General features: G+C 40.9%; 1 protein-coding gene and 1 long non-coding RNA gene across 2 annotated transcripts in view; one reads left to right on the forward strand and one right to left on the reverse strand.

Annotated features, from left to right (window-relative positions):
* Positions 1–3,351, reverse strand: part of LOC122765206 (collagen alpha-1(IV) chain-like) — a 37,003-nt gene extending 33,652 nt beyond the window's left edge. Inside the window, exon 1 of the mRNA XM_044019351.1 lies at positions 3,133–3,351. Within this exon, the coding sequence (XP_043875286.1) occupies positions 3,133–3,207 (75 nt within the window). The 5' untranslated portion in view covers positions 3,208–3,351. The remainder of the gene's footprint in view (positions 1–3,132) is intronic.
* A 98-nt stretch (positions 3,352–3,449) lies between these two features.
* Positions 3,450–23,784, forward strand: LOC122765208. The gene is made up of 4 exons (XR_006359934.1): positions 3,450–3,650; positions 3,871–3,992; positions 4,074–4,125; positions 23,703–23,784. It is a non-coding gene; the product is annotated as an uncharacterized LOC122765208 (long non-coding RNA).
* Positions 23,785–24,281: the final 497 nt, after the last annotated feature.

Raw genomic sequence — 24,281 nt, forward strand, 5'->3', positions numbered from 1 at the left:
GATGACTCACTCTGACCAGATTAAATGACTGCCAAGGGACAATAACTATATTCTGTTGATATTACATAAACAGGAAAGAAATTCACTCGGGATCAGATGAGGCAGTGAAAAATTGGGAGGAAAGGTCTCTTCATAGATCTGTTGCTTCATCTTTAAATAAAGACAGCCTGACCCGTGCTATACTTTGGGTTATCACATTAGCAAAGTGCTTGCATGCATCACTGGTTCGGTGGTTGACTGTGACTTGTTTACACTGTATATTCGCTCCTGACCTTTGTCAGGCTCCAGTGATTGTGGCGGAGCCTAAACAGGAGGCACTGATACTCAGTCAACGTCACAGTTCTGTGTATGAGGAGACGAAGGAGAGATAAACACACTAAACTGCAGTGAGTGATTGCATACATGAGGTAATATTATAATTTAAATCTACGGTGTGTGACTTTTGGTGATTTTTGTTGTTTGTTGTTGTGTCCTTCAACTGAAAGAGGGCTTTGTCAAGCAATACTATCAGACCTCACTATAGGAGTGTTTGTATGAATACACCAGCAATACAGGGGCGGGCGGGGACAAGAGGCCTGTTTCATGAGCAGTGGAATTCACTTCTGAAACTTTTCATGCGGGAACTTCTTTGTGTTTTCAGTCATACACCAACCTATTTATCCATCTGACTTTACTAATGCAATGTTACTATTGCCTCCATCTGTCTTAACATTAAGCGAATCACTTCCTAAATCTGACATCCATTTGTTTGTATTTTAAGGTTATGCAATAGAGTATTGTTACCACTGTTATGGACAGAATTGATAATGACATCACTGTAGACTTTTGGATGGATGAAAGTACCAGACAGGTCAGGACTGCGAACAGGAACAGAAGCTCCCACCCCCTCAATTCGGTGGGAAAACACATTACTCATGAATTTGTCCATTTTAACTGATGGTTTCATCTGATCAATGACGACATGCTCAGCTATTAAAACACCCTCTCTATCCTCCTCATCCGTCCTGTCCTCAGTCCAGATGTCTGGTGTCCCTCTCATGTTTGTGTTTCTCCCAGAATCATACGCCTCTACACCACCTACCTCCCTCAGTCAAAGCTCAGTCTGAATGGAGATGTGGAGATCATTGTGAATGTTAACGTGAATAACGATTGTTTTGTGGATAAAACATCTGGGTGAAAGGAAGCCAGTTTGCTTTGTTTTCCAGCACATCCTGGCTTTGCTGAGCCGACAATGACCTTGGATACAATGAAAAGCTATAAGGAGAAGTTCTATTGCATTTTTAACATGTAGATCATGTTGCCATTCTTGAGATGACATGTGCAACCAATATTCTGAATTGCTTCTCACTGTTGGCATATGATGACATCTCACAGCAACAATCCATCACAGCTGAAAATGTATCCTTAAAACACCCAGGAACTTAGTTGGAAAAACTCCCCACACGCTCCCCAGTGTGGTGTTAATCTTTCTCAGAAACGTGACATGTCGCTCGATTGTGCAACGGAACGACACAATTCACAGCCTGTTTCTCCACATCTTGAGATCTCATACTATCAATAAATGTTCACTCCTGGTCACCTGGATTTCTGCTGCTCTAGCGTCAGAGATGTTTTTACTGCAGCACATTTCAACAAAATACGATGCTGAATTTCAACATATATGATCACACCAAAACTGTTTCAGTTCCCAAAGGAAACTTTGACATTTTTCCTCCCCCTTCATCTGCAAAGCATCAACATTTTGTCTATTGTTTGTTCTTCTGCAATACCAACGAGTGAATTGTTGAGATTCACATTTCTCAAACATTTGTTTCACTAATCAAAACCCTTTACAGTTCTTTGTTTGGAGTTATATAAACTCCAAATAAAAGCTGAATAAAGAGGCACCACCAATACAAGTTGGGGTACACACATCATGTTGTAGAGCATAAATGAATCTGCCAAGGTACATAAAACAACATTGGAGTCACTGTCTTTTTCAGTTAAATTCAGTGTTTCTGGTATCTATTCAATCATGGCAGGTGAACGATGAGTTAAACGCAGACAGGCTAACAAAAGAAATTGACATCAGTGATGCTGTTGCTCTCAATCAGATGATAAGTAGAGGAGTGTGTAACTGAGGAGATTTGTTTGTCATATCAAAGATGGCTCTTCAAAAGAACTATTTGACTATAAGTAAGATTGATGGATAATTTTAAGAGTTTGGTGGAACATAGACAGTGATGTTCATGATCTTCAATATCACCCTATCCCTCCCTCCCAGTGAGTGCATATTAACAACGTAGGTAGTGGATTAAGTTGTTTGTGCTATTCTTTTCGCTATTCTCAAGGACAAGGCAGATCTTAAAATAAGAGACATCGTCTTCAAAAAGTGGACAGGACAACACAATGAGGCAGTGTAACTGTAACTGTGTGGGGATAAATGAACATTACTCAGTGATAGAAAACAAAACAAGCTGAACTAGTAAGGTCTCAGAGGAGGAAGTCTCCAACTAATTATTTGAATCATCAAAGAAGTCAGAGTGAAACATTTGGATCAGAGCATAACTTTCATTTCATCTCTCTCTCTCTCTCTCTCTCTCTCTCTCACACACACACACACACACACACACTTCAACTACTGTATGCACTCTGCCCCACCCTCTCCCTCCTCTCTCTCTCTCTTTTCTGTTTGCCTCTGCTCCTCTCCAGCAGAACTAAGAGAGGTTGGACTGAGGAGAAACCAAACTAGTAAGTGAATAAGTGGTAACAGCAGCAGGGAGCCAGGCAATAAGAAAGAATCGCACATAAAAAGTCACCACTAAATAAAAAAAACAACAACACCTGTAAAATAAAAAAAGAAAGGAAATCCTTTTTTTTTTTTTACCTTAGTGGTGATTTAAAACTACTGAGTCAATACTTTACATGAACATAGATAATGAACTGAAACATGCCAATGTATATGATGAGATGAGACTAAAACATGAGACTTTACACACACGAGGAGAGTGTGAAGGAGTCACACTGTGAAAGTTTAATAATCATAATCAAAGTTTCATAATAATAATAAAACAAAGATCATCAGACGCAGTTCAAGTGTAGTATCCACAATTTAACTTACACAAACCAACAGCGGTGTTTTCATCCACTTACCTCAGCGTCTGTCAGGTCGAGGCTGGAGTACAGAGCCGCCAGCAGCAGCAGCAGTGTGGCGGACGGTAAGAGCATGTTGGCGGTGCGCACCGGTGCACAGTTCCCACAGAAACAACCACCTGTTGACCGCTTCTCGTCCTCTTTTCTTCACCTAAAGTCTCGGCTTATCGACGGAGCGCGGGCAGCACGTTTGGCTGCATCTTTGTCCGAGACGATGTGAAGTTGTGTTCAGTGCCACTTGGTCTTGATTCTTCTTGCACCACACCCCTCTCCCCCAAAACGACCACCCTCACCCATGCAAAGGGACTCAACCCCGTCGTTACTTACACTTTGACTTTTCTCGGTAAGGAGCGAGACTTACTCTGCACACTTTGCCGTTTTTTGAGGCAATAATCCGAGTATTTTGGTGGCACACTTGTAACCGCGCACCTGGAGCTTTTCAGTCCGGGAACCTGCGCATCTCTTTCTCCCCGTGACTTCATCCTTCTGACACATCGACGCACGAGACTGGGCTGACTGTAAGTAATGTTTGTTCAATAATGCCAAATTAATAACTTAACACTTGATGGATCCATTTGTTTTTTAAGAGCAGCCTAAAATTCCCTCTGAAAGAAACAATAAAGAACTTTAATTTATTTATTTTCACTCTCAGGCTGATGTGATTAAATTCTATGTATTTTTTAATCATTATTTTTTATTTTATTTTATACAATGGTGGTGTTGGTTGGTTGGTTTCAGCACGGGCAGTCATGCTGTAGAAGTTTCCACGCGTGAAACCAGAGCAGCGTGGGTCTAAAGTTTGCTCTCCTCGTGAGAGGGACCATGCAAGGACAACCTAACAGAGCACGGAGCAATCTGAGGTAAACGCACTCAGTGTGAGGGTGAATTCACTGCAGTCTGAGCACATGTACTGATTCACTCTGTCATTACATTCACTACAGGCTGCTGCTGCTGTGCCTCGCTGTCACTGTGCTCATCTCAGGAGTACACGCAGTAAGTTTTCTGTTGTTTTTTTTTATCCCTGGAAAAAGTGCAGTACTGTATGAAAATGCAAACTGATCGCGCCTGTGAGTTCGGGATTGTCTCTCCTGACGCTGCTCAGATTGTGGGAGTGTCTGATTTGGGGAGTTCCTCCAGTGGGAGGAGAGTTCTTGGCTTGGCATTGCAAAACCAAGAAGAGTTTTCTTGTGAAATGATTCATGTTGCCATGTTTCTGTTTGAAATTAGTGCGTTCCCATTGTTGATCTTTACATAATGGAGTGAAATGCATGGTTAAAACATTTTCCGCCACCAAATCCAGCTTAAATTTGCGGGTTTCAGTTAAATTATTGTACAAACTCATAGATCGTCACACCGTAAATATGTTTGACTTTTGTGTTGCAGTGTTCATGGATGATGAGCCCTAAGCAGATCTGCACTCAAACCTAACAGGGCTTTTATTGTATTGTATTATTGTCAATTGTAACCGTGGCTTCAAATAAACAAACTAACAGTAACAGGTGAAAACAGTCTTCCTGCCAGATGTGATAAATAGAAATTGGATATCACGTAGAGCTACATGCTGTGCTTCACCCGACACTATTGGCCTGACACGGCTCAAGGGGTGAGGTCATGACCCTTGTAGGTATGAGGATATGTGGCGGGGGCGGCTCATCAACGGTGCAGACAAAAGAAAGCAACCTCTGTTTATACGTAAATAATTCAAATATAATAAAGACCTTTAAACGATTAATCAAACAGTGTTTGTACATGGTTGTGCACACTGTTAGTTGTATTTAGTTGATTACTTTCTGTGTAAAGGCCTTTGCAGCAAGAAGACCCGGGTTCGAGCCCCGGTTGGAACGAGGGCCTTTCTGCATGGAGTTTGCATGTTTTCGCCGGGTTCTCCGACAGTCCAAAAACATGCAATATGGGGATTAGGTAATTTGGTCACTCGAAATTGACCATATGTGTGAATGTGAGAGTGAATGGTTATTTGTCTCTCCTGAAAGTGGTAGGTAATGGATGGATGGAGTTTCTGTGTAAATATATAACCTTCTAAGGCATGGACGCTGTGAGCCTGTGTGTTTGTGATTCAACTTTTAGTAGTCAGGTGATCTGACCTGGACTTGGTCCTGTCCAGATCCTGGCCAGCAAGTGGATGTACTCCAGTGACTATGTTTTTATGCACATTAGGTTTCCGATAACGCTCGACTGTGACTCATGTGATTACTCATGTAAATAGCTTATCCCTGTAAGAATTACTCAAACAAGCCCTTATTCCGGCAATAAATAACCCAAATAAGATTGCTTGGCTCGTACACCTCCGCAGCTGTTCTCTCTCTCTCTCTCTCCTGCACCTTCCCCCCCTTCTCTCTCCATCACTCCCTCACAGCTCTGAACAACAATCATCACGTTTGATCTTTAATCGATCTCTTAGCTGTCATGTTGAGCCGCGTTCTCTTCTTTTGAGTCAGCTGCAGGTCAGTCTGTAGGATCGTAGTACAGCACATCACTTGTAGAAAGACCTACATGACATACTGGGGTTTTCTTTCCCCACCACCCCATCATTTTTATCACCAGCCAACACTGATATGTGGTTGTATAAATTTGTCATTGTGTGTCTTTATGTATTGTAAAGCAGAGTTAGATACTCCGTGTGTGGTCGACCCCCAAATCTATAGCAGCAGTTTTTACACAATAGCCTTAAAAATGCTTAATAATGTCAGACAATGGAAATCTCTATTTCTGCTCAGAGTAACGGACCATTTCATTTTGGTCACCTTTAAATGACGTCGTCAGCTTTACTGCTATGAAACAACAGGTTTTTCTTCATTCTTGAAAGTTGTCTGAAGATTCAGCTTAACCTGTCACTGACAGTGATTCCCTCTAGTTGTACACAGTACATGTTTCAGTATTGTGCTTTAAAGTATGTTTGAATATTCCCATTTACATGCCATGTATTAAGAAAGACATCAGTTACATGGCTGATTGTCTCAGGTAAAGTCTGCGGACAATGACCTGTGCTATTCACACATGGCTCAACATGGAAAACACTTTGCGTGTATAGACCCATGGTGCATATCCTGTTCTGGGGGGGGGAGATGCATGTTTATTATCACTGATGCAGCTCCATGTGTCCATGTGACATCATTTGCCCTCTTTGGAAAATACCCATATGTGTTATCTTTGTTGTACGCCTATGCCTTTATGGGCGTCCTAGAGGTTGAAATAGATGATACATCAAATGATTATGATGTTTGGCCTGGCCGGCTAAACAAAAAACATAATTAAATAAAATAGAATACCTTTATTGCTGCAACGTTTTGGTGTTCGGCGTGGATAAAGTATTGATAAAAGGAGTAAAACATAAATAAATCACAGCTTGTGATGAGTACATGAGCCTGTAGCTCATGAGCATGATTTGTTGTTTGTTGATGCTTGTGCAGAATTTCAGATGTTCAGCGCCCCTTTTAGACATTTAATATAATACACAAGGCTCTCATATAAAAAGTTATTTTCTTGAGTGTGATGAAAAGGCTCCGTTGTCCCCTCCTTTTATCAGATTTCACCAGGCATCTATTAAAAGCATGTGACACAGCTCAGCTCCTCTGTGTATTGTGCAGCTCTGCTCCAAGGTGGTGATAAGAGGAAGCAAAGGGCTAAATTTAATTTGTCATCGTCCACATGCTCGGTGCAGGCAGGTTATTATCCAGAAACAAAATAGCTTCAGTTCCTGGGTGTGACAGACAAACAACATGTGACTTTTTGAGAAAATATCTACATCAGATATGTTACAGATGTTGTTGAAAGGTACGATACGTTTCATTTGAAGGTTTTGAGGCAGTGAGTTGAACTAATGTTTAAACACATTGCCGGAAGCAGGAACCAATCACACTTTGTGATCTTTATCGTCCAACACTCACAATTTCCCAAACTCAACTGTGTCTATTTCAGCTGTATTTCTGTTTCTGTTTAATATCAAACTCAAATCTAGCCCCTGGGACTGACGCAGTTCTTTGAACCCGACCCCTGCCTCTGCGCCATATGACTCTTTCCCACCGTCTGAATCCAAGTGACGTTTTACAATTCCCATGCTTATTAATTGTCAAGATTGTATATCATCTATCATATTTTTATTTTTTCACATTTAGTTACATTTAGAGACAAGTGAGACCCTTCCTGTCATATGGGACTTTTCCATTATACAGTTCTAGCACGACTAGGCTCTACTCTAGTCTAGGTTTGGTATCAGGCATGTCGTTTTCCATACTTCATGGTACCTGACACTTTATTCGCGACACACACAACAGCAACGAGCAGAGCAGTTTTTTTTGGTGTCCTCAATTAGAATCAGTTAATTAAAAAGATTAGTCGAGTGCTTCCTGCATGACCAACGATCGCCGGATTTTCGACTCCTCTGTTAGATATCAAGATATTAGAAATGTCCATGCTAAATGTTGGAGATGAACGCGTGTTTACGGGATTTTTAACTCTTTTTAACTGACCTACAGTTGGGCCTACGTTGTTAAGTTTGATTCCTGTGGCAGGAAATCTGTTGACGTCACATTTTAGTATCAGCTCAGCTCACTTGGAACCTCACCACAGCAGGTACCAAAAAAGTACCAGGTACTATTCCTAATAAAAAAGCAAAAAAAATGAGTAGAGTTGAGCCATGCTAGAATTGCATAATGGAAAGTGCCTATAGGGAGGGCAGTAAAATCATTTCATGAGGATAATGGCAACTTTCCCTCCACACCCACATGACACCCATGCTCACCTGACAATTTGATTTTCTAGGTGTTTGGTGGGAAGAGAATTCATCTCTATTGAACCCTCTTTTACATATATTTTCTCCATAAAATGTTTCTGTTCATTTCATGTAAGTCAGGATAGTGTGAAACTGCAAGTGTGGATGCTAAATAGAACTCAGCCATTGTTAATTTCATTACTTATTCCAGTGTTTTCTTTTCTGTGATCTTGGCTGCTGTGCAAAGGCCCCATAATCAATTATATTAATATTTCACTTTCATTGTGTATGAAGTGCCAGAAAATATTAACCGTTCTCATTACATAGTGCCATGAGATGATCTAACACAAATCCATTGAATCTTCACTTAAGAAACTAAACTTACCAATTATCCACCCATTCAGCTTCTGCCGCTTTATCCTCCACATGAGGGTCATGGAATCTCAGCTGACATAGGGCGAAAGGCGCGGTACACCCTGGACAGATCACTAGTCCAACCTACCAATTATTTAAAACTAAAAACTAACTCAGTCAAGCAGGATTTCTAACTATATTAGATGAATTCCTCACATGTCTCCTTCCTCCGTCACATTTCTAGGGTTAAAGTGCAACACCGTGAAACTATCTTGTTGGCAAACCAAACCCCAAAGTCAACTTTAACTGAAATGTGCCGCGTCCAGGACAGTACAGGACAGTTTTTACCGCACATCCAAGAATCCTATTATCTGTATTTCCAGCACTGAATACCGCTCAGAGATGTGATGCTTTTGTGGGAAGTTTGGACAATGCTGCTCATGATGGCTAAAACATAATTCCGTGCATTGGTGCAGGTACACCCCCTCTTTGCACACACACATAAACCATGCGCACACATGCCATTTATCAGTGTCCACTGGCAGAGGAAGGAAGGCTCTTGAGGCAGTAATGTTAACAGGATGTTTCGTACAGGGCCCTTTGAGAGGCTTTGATTCTCATGTTTGAGAATATATTTCAACATGTGTTTGAGTACGCTGGGGTGAGAGGATGATGCTGGCTGCAGATGTGTGAGTTTTGGGAATTTTGTCTGTGGCCGAGGAAGAAACGTTTTTGGCGTCAGATTCTTACAGTACTTGGAGGCCCAGTGGCAATGTCTGCTTTAGTGATTAACTTCTTTCCGGGCCAACTGGGTGATTGTGTGTAAATGTTGCATCCATCTGCATGTGCCCTTTTGGCACTGTATTCCTCCAGGTCAGACCAAATCCAAATATTTGTGTGGGTTATCCATTGGAGAGTAGGAAAGAAAACATTGCAAAAGATGGAAGTACAGTTCCCATTCATTAAAGGGTGTAAGGTGACGCTTTGTGTAAGTACATACAGCTCACTAGGGATACCATAAAAGCACAAGCCTGCGTTGTGCATGAGTGATGTTTGATGGGGTCACCAAATGGAAATCAGACACGTGACTGACCTCTCATATGTGATTGTTTCATGGGGGAGGAAGGCATGGGTCCGGCGCGAGGGGGAAGATGTCTGCCTGTGATAAGGGGAGAAAAATGGCAGAACGTCCCTTGCCAACATCGTGGCTGTGATATGGAATGTGCCTGGCTATAACAATCAAGGGAAGAGGCCATTGTGCACTGCTGCAGGAAAACCACAGGCTCAGATGAGAAGCCTGTTTGTGGGGCTTCCCTGTCAGTGATGTTTATGTGTGTGGGTTGTCTAGTGAGGAAAAGGCTGCAAGAGAAGTGGCATGCAGTTTCCACTGAGGTGTTGCCACCACCTCAGGGATGAACCCCTCTGACCTTTCCGCATTTGTTTCCCCCCCTTTGTTGAACTGAGGTCTTGTTTGATACAAAAAGTTTCCTGCTTCCTTTGGAGGTGAATGAGGTGGCGGTGACTTTGTGTAGGTGGTGATTTTATTAGTGTGTTTATTAGTGCGTTGCAACTGCGAGGAAAGGCCTGGTATGCTTGGGTGTTTGCTGTTGAAAGCAGGTTATTGTGATATCTTTTGAAATGTGGAATCTTTTGTGTGGAATTTGTTTGTGGGGTCCTGAAAGATGTCTTTAATTAGTCAGCCAATTTGCTTTTCACCGTTGGCAGGATGTGTGAGCGTGTGCCTAATTTTCGTTCTCTCTTTATTGCACGTGCAGTGTGTGGGGGCTGTGTTTGTCTTTAGACCTCATGAAGTCAGATTCTAAGGGAAACATCCTGCGCGCAAAACTGTGCAAAGAGAAAATAGATTATCCAGAGAGGTTCTCTAAACAGGAAAAAGGAAATGGGGTGGAGTTAAATGTGTCAGGGGCTGCTTTACAACCCAACTGGATCCCACATAGTTTGCAAAGACGTATATTCGCAATGTCACAAACTCAGTCGTCCTGTTCGTACTATACGTGCAGCAACATGAGAGAGGCTTGTGTGATGTATTTTAATGATGTTATTGATTTGTCACATAGACGTTACGATGCTGAGAAAATATGTTGAAGTTCAGTATGGAAGACAACACAGACAACATAGATAATCGGCGTTCATGCTTCATTTTCATTCCCAGTCATGTGTAACAGGCTGTGGTCACACACAACACATGAACCTCTGCCCTGGTACAATACAAACTACAGCTATATCACAAACTCTCTCTCTCTCTCCCTCTAACTCTCTTTGTCTGTTTCACAAAAGTTGAATTTACAGATATGAGAAGTATTTACATTACATTCCTTTGTGCCTCAGGTTATTTAAAGGCCTCTCAATATGTTCTACCTTCTATGTCTGTGCTTTCCATTGACTCATCTATCTATCTATCTATCTATCTATCTATCTATCTATCTATCTGTCTATCTATCTGTCTATCTATCTGTCTATCTATCTATCTATCTATCTATCTATCTATCTATCTATCTATCTATCTATCTATCTATATTAATATTGAATGTCTGCCAAGGGTTGAAAATGCATTAACTGTACAATGTGCATTTGTACATTTTTCTCCATCCCTAGCATTATTATTGTTATTATTATTATTATTATTATTGCTGTCCCTTCCTGATACTGATTATTTCTGGTTTGTTTAAACTTAAATCACATTCGTAAACTCCAGCAGTTTCAACTGACATTTATTTGACTTGGAAGTAAGTTTGGAAGTCAATTCATTGTGGAATTTGTTTCTGGAAAATCCCAACATACTGTATATTTGGATATGTATGCATCCGCCCATGTCCTTTGCCCTTACTCCATCTTACAGTGATTAATGGAGGGACACAGGAGTCCCATCAGGCTATGCTGAAAGAATTCCAAAGTCGTGGTCCTCCCAGTCCTCCTGGGCCTTAGACTGCCTGTAGAACTCTCACTTCCTTTTATAGCCTCATTATGCCTCTTGTCTCTACCACCCCTGTCTTCTGTCCCTTCACTCTTGCTTCATCTATCTTTGAAAGGGACATTCAGCAGACACTGTCCTCCCTCTCTATGTTTTTTACTCTTCCTCTCCCAGCTTGGCTCCTTCAAATTTCAGCTCTCTCTCAGTTATCCCGCTCATTCCCCCTCACGTTCTCCCCCTGCATGTGTGTCTTTGTGCATCTGTCTGCCCTCAATGGAGGTGAGTCTCCTCAGTGAGCTCATATGGAAAGATTGTGTCAGCTGTGTTTACCTTTAAAGACCACATGTACTCCATTCTCACAAATGTATCCTGGGATTTCTCATGTACTGTCTGCTTCAGCAAGTGTTTACAGAGTGATTGAATTTCTTCACTAATTTATCTGAATTTGATTTATTGGGGGAGAGGGACTTGGGGATTAGTCATGGTCTCAATCATGATGTCAAATCTATATCTCATCAGGTAGGAACACGGCCGTTCAATGATCTCACTGTTGAGACTGGAGACATCATAGACCAATCATTTCCTTCCATTATTGTAGTCTGGTTAGACTGATTATATGTAGGGAAAAATGATTTAGCCACAGCAGTGGTGTAACTCCATGGATGAGAATCTCTACTTGTTGGTTTGCCATCACTTTGGTCAAATGTAAATTGCCATTTTTGGTTCATATACACACAGTGCACATATTAGCACATATATTCAGTCTTAATGACTTTGGTTATCCTTTGGCTTTTCTTCTTGTGTCACCGTGATGTGGATGTGAAATTTCTCCAAAAAATTTAATGGGTTGCTAGAAAATCTGGCATCAAACACAACCATGTTTCCTTATAGGCTTTCCACACTAACCCCCTACAATCTGACCTTATATCATTCTTGATTCCTGTCAGCCCTCATTTTGGCTGATTATCCTCATTTTTTGGATTTCCTGTGAGGTCATCTCAGTTGTCCAGGTTATTTCGGAAGAATCACTGGATCTGGATGTCACTGATCGTATGATTGGGGGGGTGAGCCGAATCTGTCAGTGCAACTAGACAAGGCAGGCTGCCCTTATGGTACCAAGCACCTGAACAGCTCCATTTATTTCATTCTATAGCAGGAAGCCATGATTACAAGTGTTTGCCCACTGGGAAATGGAGTTGAGTCTCTATTTGACCTGAAGGAGGGGGGAGGTCCAGCTGTGTCAAGCCCCGGGCAGAACCTGGAGCTGTGTTTACACTGGAGCTAAACCAGAGGAGTACAGTGGGAGTTCTTGCTCTGCCCGGCTCAGGTCTCTGTGCTCTAAGTTCATGTTCTCCTTCAAAGTCATGTCCTGTTCTGTGCAGAGTGACCCTGTCCTCCTGCCCCTGCAGCTCCCTTTTTGTACTTTTTTTAGGTTATTGTGACATTCACCATGCATACTTTTCATGTCAGCTTTTATCACAGCCTCAAGGTCATACTTAACTTATCCATTTAAGTAATCTTTAGGCAAAGTATAGGCCATAAAGTCTCTGGAGGTTCTGTGAGTGGAGCTGCAGTGATTACTCGATTGATCAATTTGGTGATTGTCTGTGATCAGCAGTTGCCCTAAGCAAACACTGAGGCTGGCCAAAATGATCTCTACTGACCCCTTTCATGAGGAATACCAGCTCCTGCCTTCAGGAAGGCGCTATAGGGGGCCCAGCTGTCGAAGGAGTAAATACAAACATTCATTACTTCCTTTTTCGATCACACTCCTGAACCTAAAGTGATCCCCTAGGGAGAGTGTTAAGTATGTTTTCACCACATTCAATGTGTAATTTTAATGTTTTTAGCGACTTATGTTTTATATTTTGAATTTGAATGCATGTTATAGACTTGCTGCAGATTTCTTTGACTCTGACTTTGTCTATTTCTACAATTTTCTGTGCAAACAGACGTAGCATTTTTTTGATGATCCAATGTCTGTCAGATATTTTTGTGTCAGAAGGCAAACCGTGCAAGCGCCTATGTCCATATACAGTAGTGTTTCCATGAGATAAACACAAATAATTGTGCATATTCCTCAAAGAAATACCCTTATGGTAGGGGTCCAAGTAGTTCCCAGTCCCTTTCCAAGTAGCTAGACAAAAGGTTATTAATATTCAATATTCAAACATAAACATGCTTATATTTTTATCCAATCAAATGTTTTGTTTTGCTTTGACAGAATTAATAGTGTGTGCGAGATATATTAGAAAGAAATGCATACAGAAAAACAGAGTGATCATGGGGGAAACACTTTAGATTAGGGAACACATATTCACTATTAACTAGGTGCTCATTAACATGCATTAATAGCACACTAGCCCTTTATTAGTAATTATTAAGCACATATTAACACCTTATTCTACACAACCTTATTCTACCTCTATTACGACATGAATTAAGATTTTTCCTGAGTAAGGTGTTAATACGTGCGTAATAATTACTAATAAAGGTCTGGTATGCTACTTATATAAGTATATGTTAGTAAGCACCTAGTTCATGGTGAATATGTGTTCCCTAATCTAAAGTGTTACCAATACTTTTTGTGTTTATGTTTATTGCACAATGTGAGTTGTGGACACAAACATTTTGTAAATGTTCAGGCAGAATGAACGTTAAAAAAACACTAATAGCTCTTGGCCATTTTCATTTTGTCAAATAAGCTGTCCAATCAGCTACTTGTGTGTCCCTATATGTTAATTCAATTTATGTCAAAAGTCCTAAATTAAACTTGCAGCACAGCCCACTAGGCACTCACTGTCAAATACAATACAACACAGATCGCTTTCAAATTCTGGCCAGATCAACGTCATACCTTATCAGCCCATGACAGCCCTTAGTCCCATGTGTTTCCTCTCTTTTCTGTAGATGTCTCTAGATGTTACTCACACCATTGATTTGGTATTTCTGCAGCTGCTCCTCATGAAATCATAACTTCATGTATGCTGTATCACAGCTGTTCCCATGCCGCTCCTTATAAATTTGGCTGTGGACGTTTTCATTCACCCGTCCCTCTTATTCTTAAGTTAAGTCGGTGGCCCGGGCTTTTTAACTCTACTCCCTGTTCTGTTTTTCTTCTGATTTTCCTTCTGTTTAACTGTATTTGCCTCAGGGTGTTTAATGACTGAACACTGTGACTACAGCGCTCAACTCTCCAACAGGAAGTGGATGGTGGTGTGGCAGGAAGTTGCATTAGCTGTTAAGAAGCAATGGTGCAGACAAACTATGGTGGTTATCTTGAAAACAATCTGTCAAATTTATTATTGCTGGCAAGGGAACTTCCCTTATCACCCTAACGGACGCATATGGGATATGTAAATTGTTACATCATGCCTTAGTATGTTTTGCCATGGTTTTGTTTGATGTTTTTCTTTGTGTGTGTGTGTGTGTTTTTAACTGTTTTAGGAGTTTGTTTGTTTAACAGTTGTAGTCTGATTATTTCAATTCCGTGTTGACTATTGTTGGAAGGCAAGGCTGCACAGAAAGTATAAACTCCCTTTTAACATGCTGACCTATTTTTTAATGAAGTAAATTGATACTTATGAAATAAATAAAGTGAGTCATCAGTAGAGAGATCAAGAGATTTTGGGGTAGTACAATGTATCCGTCACTTTTTTTCACATGAATTAAACAACTGAGACAATTTGCCGCAGCAGACTTTCAGATTTACTGTGAGGAAAACATTTCTTTCTACCCGCATGTGAGTCACAGCCAGACAGCAGCAATCACCAGCATGATGCGGTCACAAACTCTGCCTTTTAACTCTTTTCAGTCTTTGTGTACGCTTACGCACACAAGCCTATTTGATTTATTTTATGTACATATCCTGCCACACAAAAAGTCACAGGGGTCATTAAGACAGGCTTGTTTCCTCTTTTTATCCATTGAAAGCGTTCAACCAAATCCCTCCTCCTTGCGTTGTCTCTAATACCTCAAGGCTGAAAGGAGACTGCAAACACCGGTGAAATAATTCACGATTTTGTTCAAGATCTCCAGGATCAGAGCTTACACTCAGCTAGATGACATCCAATTGAAATACATTTGTTTAATTGTCAATTTTGTGTACAAAGACAAAGATCAACCTTAAAATTTATACTAAATTTATAGTTTGTCCTGGGTTAAGCATCAATTCCAAATCTCTTGTCGATCCACATGGATAGATAGTTAGTTTAGGACCAAAGTGGACTCACCAGTTGTCATTCCCATGCACTGAGCCTCATGGATAAAAAATGTTTGCTATGAGCATTACAAGCTACCTCATAATTCATGACATTAACTCCACTTCAGGGAGTTCTTTCCAGAGATGGTTCTCAGCTGGCAAAGGGAGTATTGCACACTCAGTGTAGAATTGCTCTTTTCCTGACATTGAGATATGGTGCAGATATTCATCAAGGCATACCACGCCTGTTTCTATCACACATGTGGGTTGCATGTACTGTAACCATTCTCAGAGACTCATGCTGAAGGCTGCCAGGTGTTTCGAATTCAGCAAGTTCGCTCCTTCGCATTGACGCCCAACATCATTATATATGAAGACGAGCAGCTGTGACCTTGGTACATGATAACAGTGGCAGATGTACAGTGCAAATTAAAACGGCAAGAAATACACACACACACAAAGAAACAAATGTATTAGATCATAGCCTATAGTATGTCATCTATAGTTGATGTTCACAAATGTAAATTTGCAGTGTTCAAAAACAACACTACTTACTAACATGATCACTGCTCACTCCTCCACACCAGAGTCCATTTACAAATATCAACAGTTTTACCTTATAGGACTCGGAAATTGCTCAACTGCAGCTCATCATTTAGTTAATTAAATACGATTGTAGCCTGATCTGACAGACATAGTGTGCCTGGGCTCATCGGCCCTGGAAATGAATTGTTTCATATGGCGTAGTATGTCATAGAACCCCCAACAGAGAGTCTAGCATGTGTGATTTTTTTTCTTACAACTTCATCACATTATTGATGTTAATCAATAAGACGATGGAGCGCTCGGCACCTGCAAATGTAAGGAGTGTGTTATAACAATTTCCATTTGATTCTTCATCTTGTGTCGACTTACAATTCACTGCTGTATAACTATAATAGTTCCTCTTTTTTGTTTCCATGCTTGGAAATATCATGTGATGGAAAAGTACAAATGGGTAAAAGTGAGAATCAACTTCAGGGAAATAGACTTATTATTATTATTTTATTATTGGAGACTGTAATATTCTGAGCACTTCTCTATGACATTCAAGTTGTGTTACTCTGAAACTGCTCCATCTTGCAAGAGTGTAAATAAGCAAAATGGTGAAGTGAAAGAGCAGACAGTCCAAACTGACCTCTTCTCACAACCTAACACAGCAATTATCAATCATACATACAACTTCAGACACCACTCTTTTGCGTGTGTGTGTGGGGGGGGAGGGAATTGTCTAGCCCCGCCCCATGGTCAAGCCCTTCTTCCTTTTACTGTCAACATGTTGGTCATGATAATTGGTTGGGCCAGATGCCACAGTATAGTCTGTCTTGTCTGTCAGCAACGTCGTCATCAGACAGACCGAAAGATCGCGTCGCCCCATCTCGCCGCCCGTTCTCATTCCAAGAGCGTCATATACTGCCGCTCTGTCACGTCCCTCATCATCGCCTTACAGATGTACAGGGGATGATGACAGGGTACCTGTCACGCACCTGGCAGCGCATTTAGACGCCCAGAGTAGCTGCCCTGAGTGTCCACACTTTAACACTGTGAGCATCAAGCCGGTACTAAGCAGTCACTGACAAGGAAATTATGTACTCTATTATTTATGATTATTTATGATTGTTATTGGGTTTACATTGGAGTCAGGATACCTGAAACCTTGCACATCTGTCAGGTCAGGAGACCCCATGGTATGTGACATTCCTGATGAGAATAGATTGAACCTCTTTAGTCTAAGTGAACCTGTTTTGCACTTGCATCCTTTTTTTTTTATCACCACAGAAAACACATGTACTGTATGTATGCAGATTCTTAAAATATGCTGACATGTTGGAAACAAAAGTTATGACTGAATGATGTTTTGAGCTCTGCTTGAACAGCAACAGATGGAATTTGTGGTGGAGGTGGCAAAAAGTCACAGAAGTTACAGATGGGAAGACGGTGGAGTTTCTTCTTCACTCAAAGAGTGCTAACTCTCTTGGCGGGATCGTAGTGGCATTGGCTTTCTTTTTACTCTGTTTAGTCGTGTTCACTGACAGGGGTCTGACAAGTAAGTGGAGAAGGGAAATCGTCACCCTCAAAATTGAGTAGTGGGCTCAGACATTCCTCTGGGTCAAGGTCAAACTGGAAAGGTTGCAGGTCATATCCTTCATTAACTATGAACAGCAGCCTTTGACAGACAGTCCATGGATCCACCACTTAAGGTTTCTTGTTCTGGGATTTAGTTTCTGTTGACACGGTTCGCCTCAAGAGTCTTCATTACCGTTATCGCTGCAGCCTCAGTTTTGTCTCTCTCCTCAGCTTTGTCCTCCTCATTGTGTGCGTTAGTGATGGGCATTGACATGTCACTACCCATGTCAGATCAAACACATCCTGACCTGCAGTTGTCTGTGATCTTTGTGCATTTGATACCTCCAACAAATGGTGGGGGGGTTGTCTCACACAAACACTGTCATGCTCCGCTGTGTGAGAAAGCAGCTCAAACAGGGAGTTTTAGAGGGACTGTTGATGACTGAAGGATCCTTCTGTGGCATCAAAGCTGATCTGCAATTAACTGTGTTTGTGAGGGAGGACAGGTATTTTACGGACCTCCTGTGAATCAGGCACATTGAAAAGTTTTATTTATATTTTATTTTATATAATATCTTTTTAGTATCGTAGGATTTTTTTTCTGTGAGGAATTTTACTGGAAAGAATGTGGAATTTACAGCTGTGTGTCAGCATCATAGACCCACATCTGTCTTTCTCTGCTTCTGTGCATGTGCATGTGTGTTTTATGCCTTGTTAGCTGTTTCAATCACAGGGGAGAGGCTTGAAAATGCATTTTCTGCATTCCATTTAAGGGTGTTAGATTATTTGAAATTCAATGTCTCTCTCTCTCTGTCTATTTTAGTCTATTTGTAATGTTGAACCATGCAGGGACTTTGTGTAATGATTGTGCTCATTATGTGGGTTGCTGATTACTCTGACACTACTGTTTTGTCTGCATTTGTTGTATGTTTTTGTCTTGCCATTGGTCAGATGCTGTATTGGCTGCTCTTGACATGGACATAATGTGGAAGGAACTGGTTAAGTCTATGGTAAACCGACTACAATCGGTTTTTGGGGAAAAAACCCCCAAAACATAACAAAACAAGAGTGTGGTATTCAAGATTACCACAGTCTATCCACACAAAGCAACAATTATCATGTATGAATGTGCTATACAATGGTGGTACACTAGAAAAGACGACGTATTAAGGAATTAGTCAATAAATTAATAGCATGGACTTCAATTAAATAATGAATCTTTGGTAAAATGACAAACACACACTTGTTCAAGCATCTTTCGTTTGCTAGCTATTTGATAGGGATGGATTTGATGAATAAATTGTGTAAAGTTTTCAGCTTATAAACAAAACAAAAAGAGAGCTTAGGTACTCTGTAAGGCCCACAAACATGTTAACTATCACTTAGTGATACGTAAAAGACTCATTCTTTGGCTGAACACATGAGAAGTATATTCAATATATGCCAATAAATCCTCCTAAATGTTACGATCTGCCACTTTTAATAGTGGAAATTAAAAGCATTTGTTTGCTATTTTTCCTTTTCAGAGGAACATGTACAGAGCATGTAATCAAAACCAGTGCTCTCTGCATCACTTTTGTTCTCGAAGCCATATAAACCTTCCATACTTCTCTTTTAATAGCATCGATAAGAATGATGTGTGTATGAATCAGCAGGAGGGAGAGTGAACGAGAAAAAGTGAGCGTGAGAAAGAGTGCTGTTGACCCAGCTGCTTTTATTCCATTGACTGTACATTATTCTGAAGGAGTTGGTGCATGTTCAGAGTGAGGCACCGGTGCAGTCATAAAGGAGAGGGAGGAAACCAAAACAACATTTCTCATTAAGAGAGGCGTTCATCTGACCGCTGTAGCGTGTAAACTCTTATGACCTCTAAATTTAGGTTATTATAGACGTTCAATTAGTTAATCAAAAACACTTTTAAAAGCATGGAATGACTAATGATGGAAAATGCAGGAAGAGATGAGTTGGCTATGAGAAGGTGTGGTGTTTATGACGAGTGTTTCATATCATATATATACTGTTGTCTGACAGCCCTCATAACAAAGACGTTCTCAATGACACTCTTCAATCATTTATAGAACAAATAAAGGAAATATTGATGTCTTCTTTATCAGAAATAGGAGACAGTGCTGGATGATATAGACTCATTTGTGTTTGTTGGACGCAAATGACCATTCCCGACTTTCTGTCTGAGTGTTTTTTATCTGCAGATGAAATGTTGCAGCTGGTAAAATAACTGCTTTTCCAATATTGAGACTGGGAAACAGTCTTTACAGCTTATTGTGGTCAGATTTAAAGTATTAGTCTGACCACATGCTTTGGTGTGAGGCAGTTTGGATTCACGTCTTTGTTTTTGCATATTGTGTGGTTATATGTCGGCGGCTTCTGGCCAGCACATCGTAAAAACGCACTATCCGGGCCATTTTCTTTGCTGCAAACGTAACTAATGTGTCTTTCACATCTGTTGCTTGGTAAATGTAGTTGAAAAAGTGAAAGTGGTTTGAAGAGTTATTGGAAGTCTTGAAAGTAGAAGTGTTAGTGTTTGGTTTACATTGTTAATGTGCGTTTTGTGTCCTACCATGTGAAGTTTGGTCTCTAACCAAGACAGTACTGTATATAAATCTAACTCTCAGCATGTTGTCTCCCGTCTCAGAAAGTGAAGCCACTCCATTGGTTGCAAAATTCATTCTGTAAAGTCAGTCTGTATGCAAGTGCAAATGACTCGCGGGTCGCAGGGGGTGCTGTGCTAATCTCAGCTACATCGGGCGATAGGCGGGGTACACCCTGGACAGTTCGCCAGTCCATCGCAGGGCCACACACATAGAGACAAACAACCATTCACACTCACTCCTATGGTCAATTTAGAGTGTCCAATTTACCTAATCCCCACATTGCATGTTTTTGGACTGTTGGAGGAAGCCGGAGAACCCGGAGAAAACCCAAGGTGTCACTGGTGGGCACATAACAAAAACAAGAATGAAGATATGCAAATCTGTGAAGTATTCCTTTAATTTTCTCTGATTAAAAAACTTACCATGTAGCTCTTGGTTGTTTGGTTTGGTTTATATTTGTGACAACAGTGCAGTTTATAGTGTCTGGATCAAATAAAAGAGCAAACAAGTGGGAAGCTCCCCATTTCTTATTAATGACAGACTGTTTTATTCTTGCTTTGACAGTTTCATTATTAAATTAGATCAACACAACAATGTTAATGTATTTCTGAAAACCCACACACACACACACATTGCCACCCAATTTGTTCCCAAGGTGTGCTCTGCAGCTATGGAAGAGTAGGTCATTATGTCAGCGGATGGAGAAAACAGGATACAGCAGCACAGTCCTATTGTCTACTAAAACAGTCCTCAGCTATTTTCAACCTGTAAACTGTAAAGTTGAATCGATGGTGCATTTTTCTGCATGATGCTTATTTGCCTTTATTGGAGCCAATCCTTTGTGTGTCTGTCCGGAGGTGACACAGTCTATTGTCTGCAGATTTTTTGGATTTCCACCTCAATGTGGAGAAAGGTCATGTCGTGACTTTGCCTCCACTCTAGAGACTTTATTGTTGCCAAGGTGTCCACAGAGATGATGTTTGAAAAAAAAAAAAACCCTTTTGGTTTTAAAATTAGGAACACAAGTAAAGGATGTACAGTAGTTTGTGGGCAGAATGAGTCTGTCACCAAAGTACACAGGCTAATTCTGAGCCCATCACAGAGTTTCTTAGCAACATTAAACAGCAGTTTGAAAGGAACCCCTTCCATCCACTGATAGTTAACAAGGTCATGCAGCCTTGTGCAGTCTAAGAGGGCGAGGAAGAGGGTCTTTTTTGTTGTGGTGATAGGGGACCATTAAAGGACGATGTCTGTACGTTAAAAGACAGTCTTTGTGTGTGAGGAGGTTCTCAATGTCGCCTTTGTCAGTGGGATCGCTGGGATCTGCTGTCAAAGTGAGGAGGGAGAAATATTCTGATTCATTATCTGCCACTTTGTTACCACTGTGGGCTCTTTTCCCTTTTTTTTTAATAAGCAAGAAAGGGAGGGTTTTGAGGCATTTGCTGCCTAAGCAGGCTATGGTATGGCTGCGTGGGTGGAAGACGTAGGTCGACACAAGACAGAGACGTCATGACGAGCTTCATGGGGCCGATCTGCATTTTGCGTTTGTAGCTTATTGACACAGTACTTATTTGATTATTGAAGGGCCACTGAGAGGCCTTTTTATCTAAGCCCCTAAAGTTAGGAAACATGGAGTCGACTGCTGTATTTGTATGTGAGTCATTTGTATTCTCTCTCAGGCACCAAAGGGAGGTTCTCTGGGATAATTCAGAAAGCTTTGTTTCCATTCAAGCAGTTGGATGGAAACAGTGCTGCAGGGTTTCGTCAGTGATTAAGTCACACATTTAATGAAAGAATGAAAGATGTGATTCAGTGAATTTCATCAATGAATTTGAGCAAATGTGTATCAGCACTTCATGTTGAGTGTACAGTTTTGCAAGGCCTAAAATTTCAGTATACGGAAATTTATGGAAGCGTATTGAATTGTATTCTTTCCCGGGTTTGAATTTATAATTATAATACATATTTATATAGTTGTTTAATTCCACTGATTCAGCTGAAAATCGAAATAACGAGCAAAGTGTCTCAGAAGGTGTGCGGTTATGATACAAATAATTTAAGGCGACGAGCCGGATAAGGAATTGCACCAATTAAATCTGCATATAACTGATGAGAAAGAGGAGGATGAAAACGTATTTCTGTGTGTGTAACAAGCAGAGTGTCAACCCAGAGCATTGTCAACTCACCTGAGCACGCATCTAATGTGCCGTTTAAATAACCGAGAAAACACTGCACCATTTAGACCAGGTGCCGGGTGTAAAATAGAGCCCGAACAGACTCATACTAGTCTCTGTATGGAAATGACAAATCTCATAGCCACACATTACTGTCTTGTGGCCGGAGCTCTGTAATTAAGCTTTCAAGAAGGAAATGGAAGCTTCTCAGTTATCTCATTCATTCAGAATGAAACAGATCCTCCTCTTTTGAGTTATTTATGTTTTACAGAAGTTGCTTTCTTTTGTCTATACCCTAGCGCCGCCTATTGACAAACCGCCCCTGGTAATATCACACTAATTATATACACTAATTCTGCAATAATCCTTGTATTATAAGACCTAAGGATAGAGCACAATATCTGTCTAAACAAAACTAAATGTCCCTTAAAAGGTTAAGAATGGGATTTGTTACATTGTTTTCACAGCTGTCTGCCATTATCCTGCTGTCAGCTTCCTCTGTGGAGTGTCAACATCCATTCACGTCACCCTTGTTCATCTGATCATGAAATATTGACACTGTAAACGTGACAGAGAAATCTGTGAAGAGTGCTGCAATTTTTCAAGTGAAATATTGACATTTGACCTCATTGATAATTGTATCTCACAAAACAATAGCTTATTACTGTATTGATGTATTTTGTCCCACCCACACTACTAAACAGTAAGAAATGAGGTCATGTCAAAACATCGAGAAAAGGAAATGGTTTCAGTTTGAATTTTGCGTGTGGTTTTAATTAGAAAGTTCACCAAGACTTTGTTCTCTTTTAATTAAGGTCTCCAGCTATCTCAGCTGGCTCAGGGCCTCGTCTCCTCTGACATTTGGGTTGGGAAATCCTGTTTGTGTCGCTGCTTTCTTTCATCATGTCATGTCCACACTGACCCCATGAGCTGTGTGTGTGTGTGTACTGCGTGTCATTTGTAGCACAGATCGGCCTGTGATGGTGGGTGGTTTTGTTGGTATGCAGACATCCAAAGACAAAATTGTCCCCATCTGTCAGCGGCCAGACCAGCATCTCGGATGAATAGGACTTTCACGGACACATAGCTGTGTGTTCGCCGCATCCTAAACATCCTCTCTGAACACCAGACCAATTTACGCAACAGTGCAGACAGCAACACTCGTGTTTCAGAGCCTCAGGCATAAACAGCACGTGTACTCCAAAACCACACCGTAAACAAACACAGGCTTTTCACACCTACGCTACTGCAGTGCACAACAAATGACTTAACACGTTGTCTAATGTACTACATGAAGATAAAGGCAAGCACTGCCATATGGATGGAAGCAGACTCCACGTCTTCTCTGTTTATGCCAATGCAGTGGACAGCTTAATGCTGGCTTTCTGTGTATTTGACCTCTTCTCTCTGACCTCTGAATGCCCATGTCTAACATCCATGTTTTCTGTTTTGTGTTCGACAGGGTGGGAAAAAGCACAGTGGCCCCTGTGGAGGAAGAGACTGCAGTGGAGGCTGTAAATGCTTCCCAGAGAAGGGTGCTAGGGTAAGTCCCAAACTGTTGCCACACTGCTCTAAATAGCTGTGTAAACATCCATCTCTCTCTTTCTTTCTCTTCATACCTCTGTGTTAAACAGCCTCTTGGTTTTCAGTCTGAAATACCAAACAAGGCCATGATCACACACACATGGTGCCTTCTTCTGCAAATTGTAATATCCAAAATTGGTTACTGAATTAGACTTTTTCCAGGGTTCTCCAAAAGACATACACCATTTATCCGCCTGGGTTAGCTATTGCTAATCAAGCCAAGTACAGTGTAGTATGGGGCAGTTTGGAACAGAGCTGCAACTAACGATTATTTTCACAATCGATTAATCTGTCGATTATTTTCTCGATTAAACGATTAAATGAATTAAAATATCAGAAAACCTTAACAAATGTTGATCAGTGTTCGTCAGACCTGGAAATGATGATGTTCTCAAATGTCTTGTTTTGTCCACAAACCAAAATGATTTCTTTGTTATGTGGAGCAAAGAAACCAAGA

The sequence above is a fragment of the Solea senegalensis genome, linkage group LG2 (assembly GCF_019176455.1).
Source record: "Solea senegalensis isolate Sse05_10M linkage group LG2, IFAPA_SoseM_1, whole genome shotgun sequence".
NCBI classification, from domain to species: domain Eukaryota; kingdom Metazoa; phylum Chordata; class Actinopteri; order Pleuronectiformes; family Soleidae; genus Solea; species Solea senegalensis.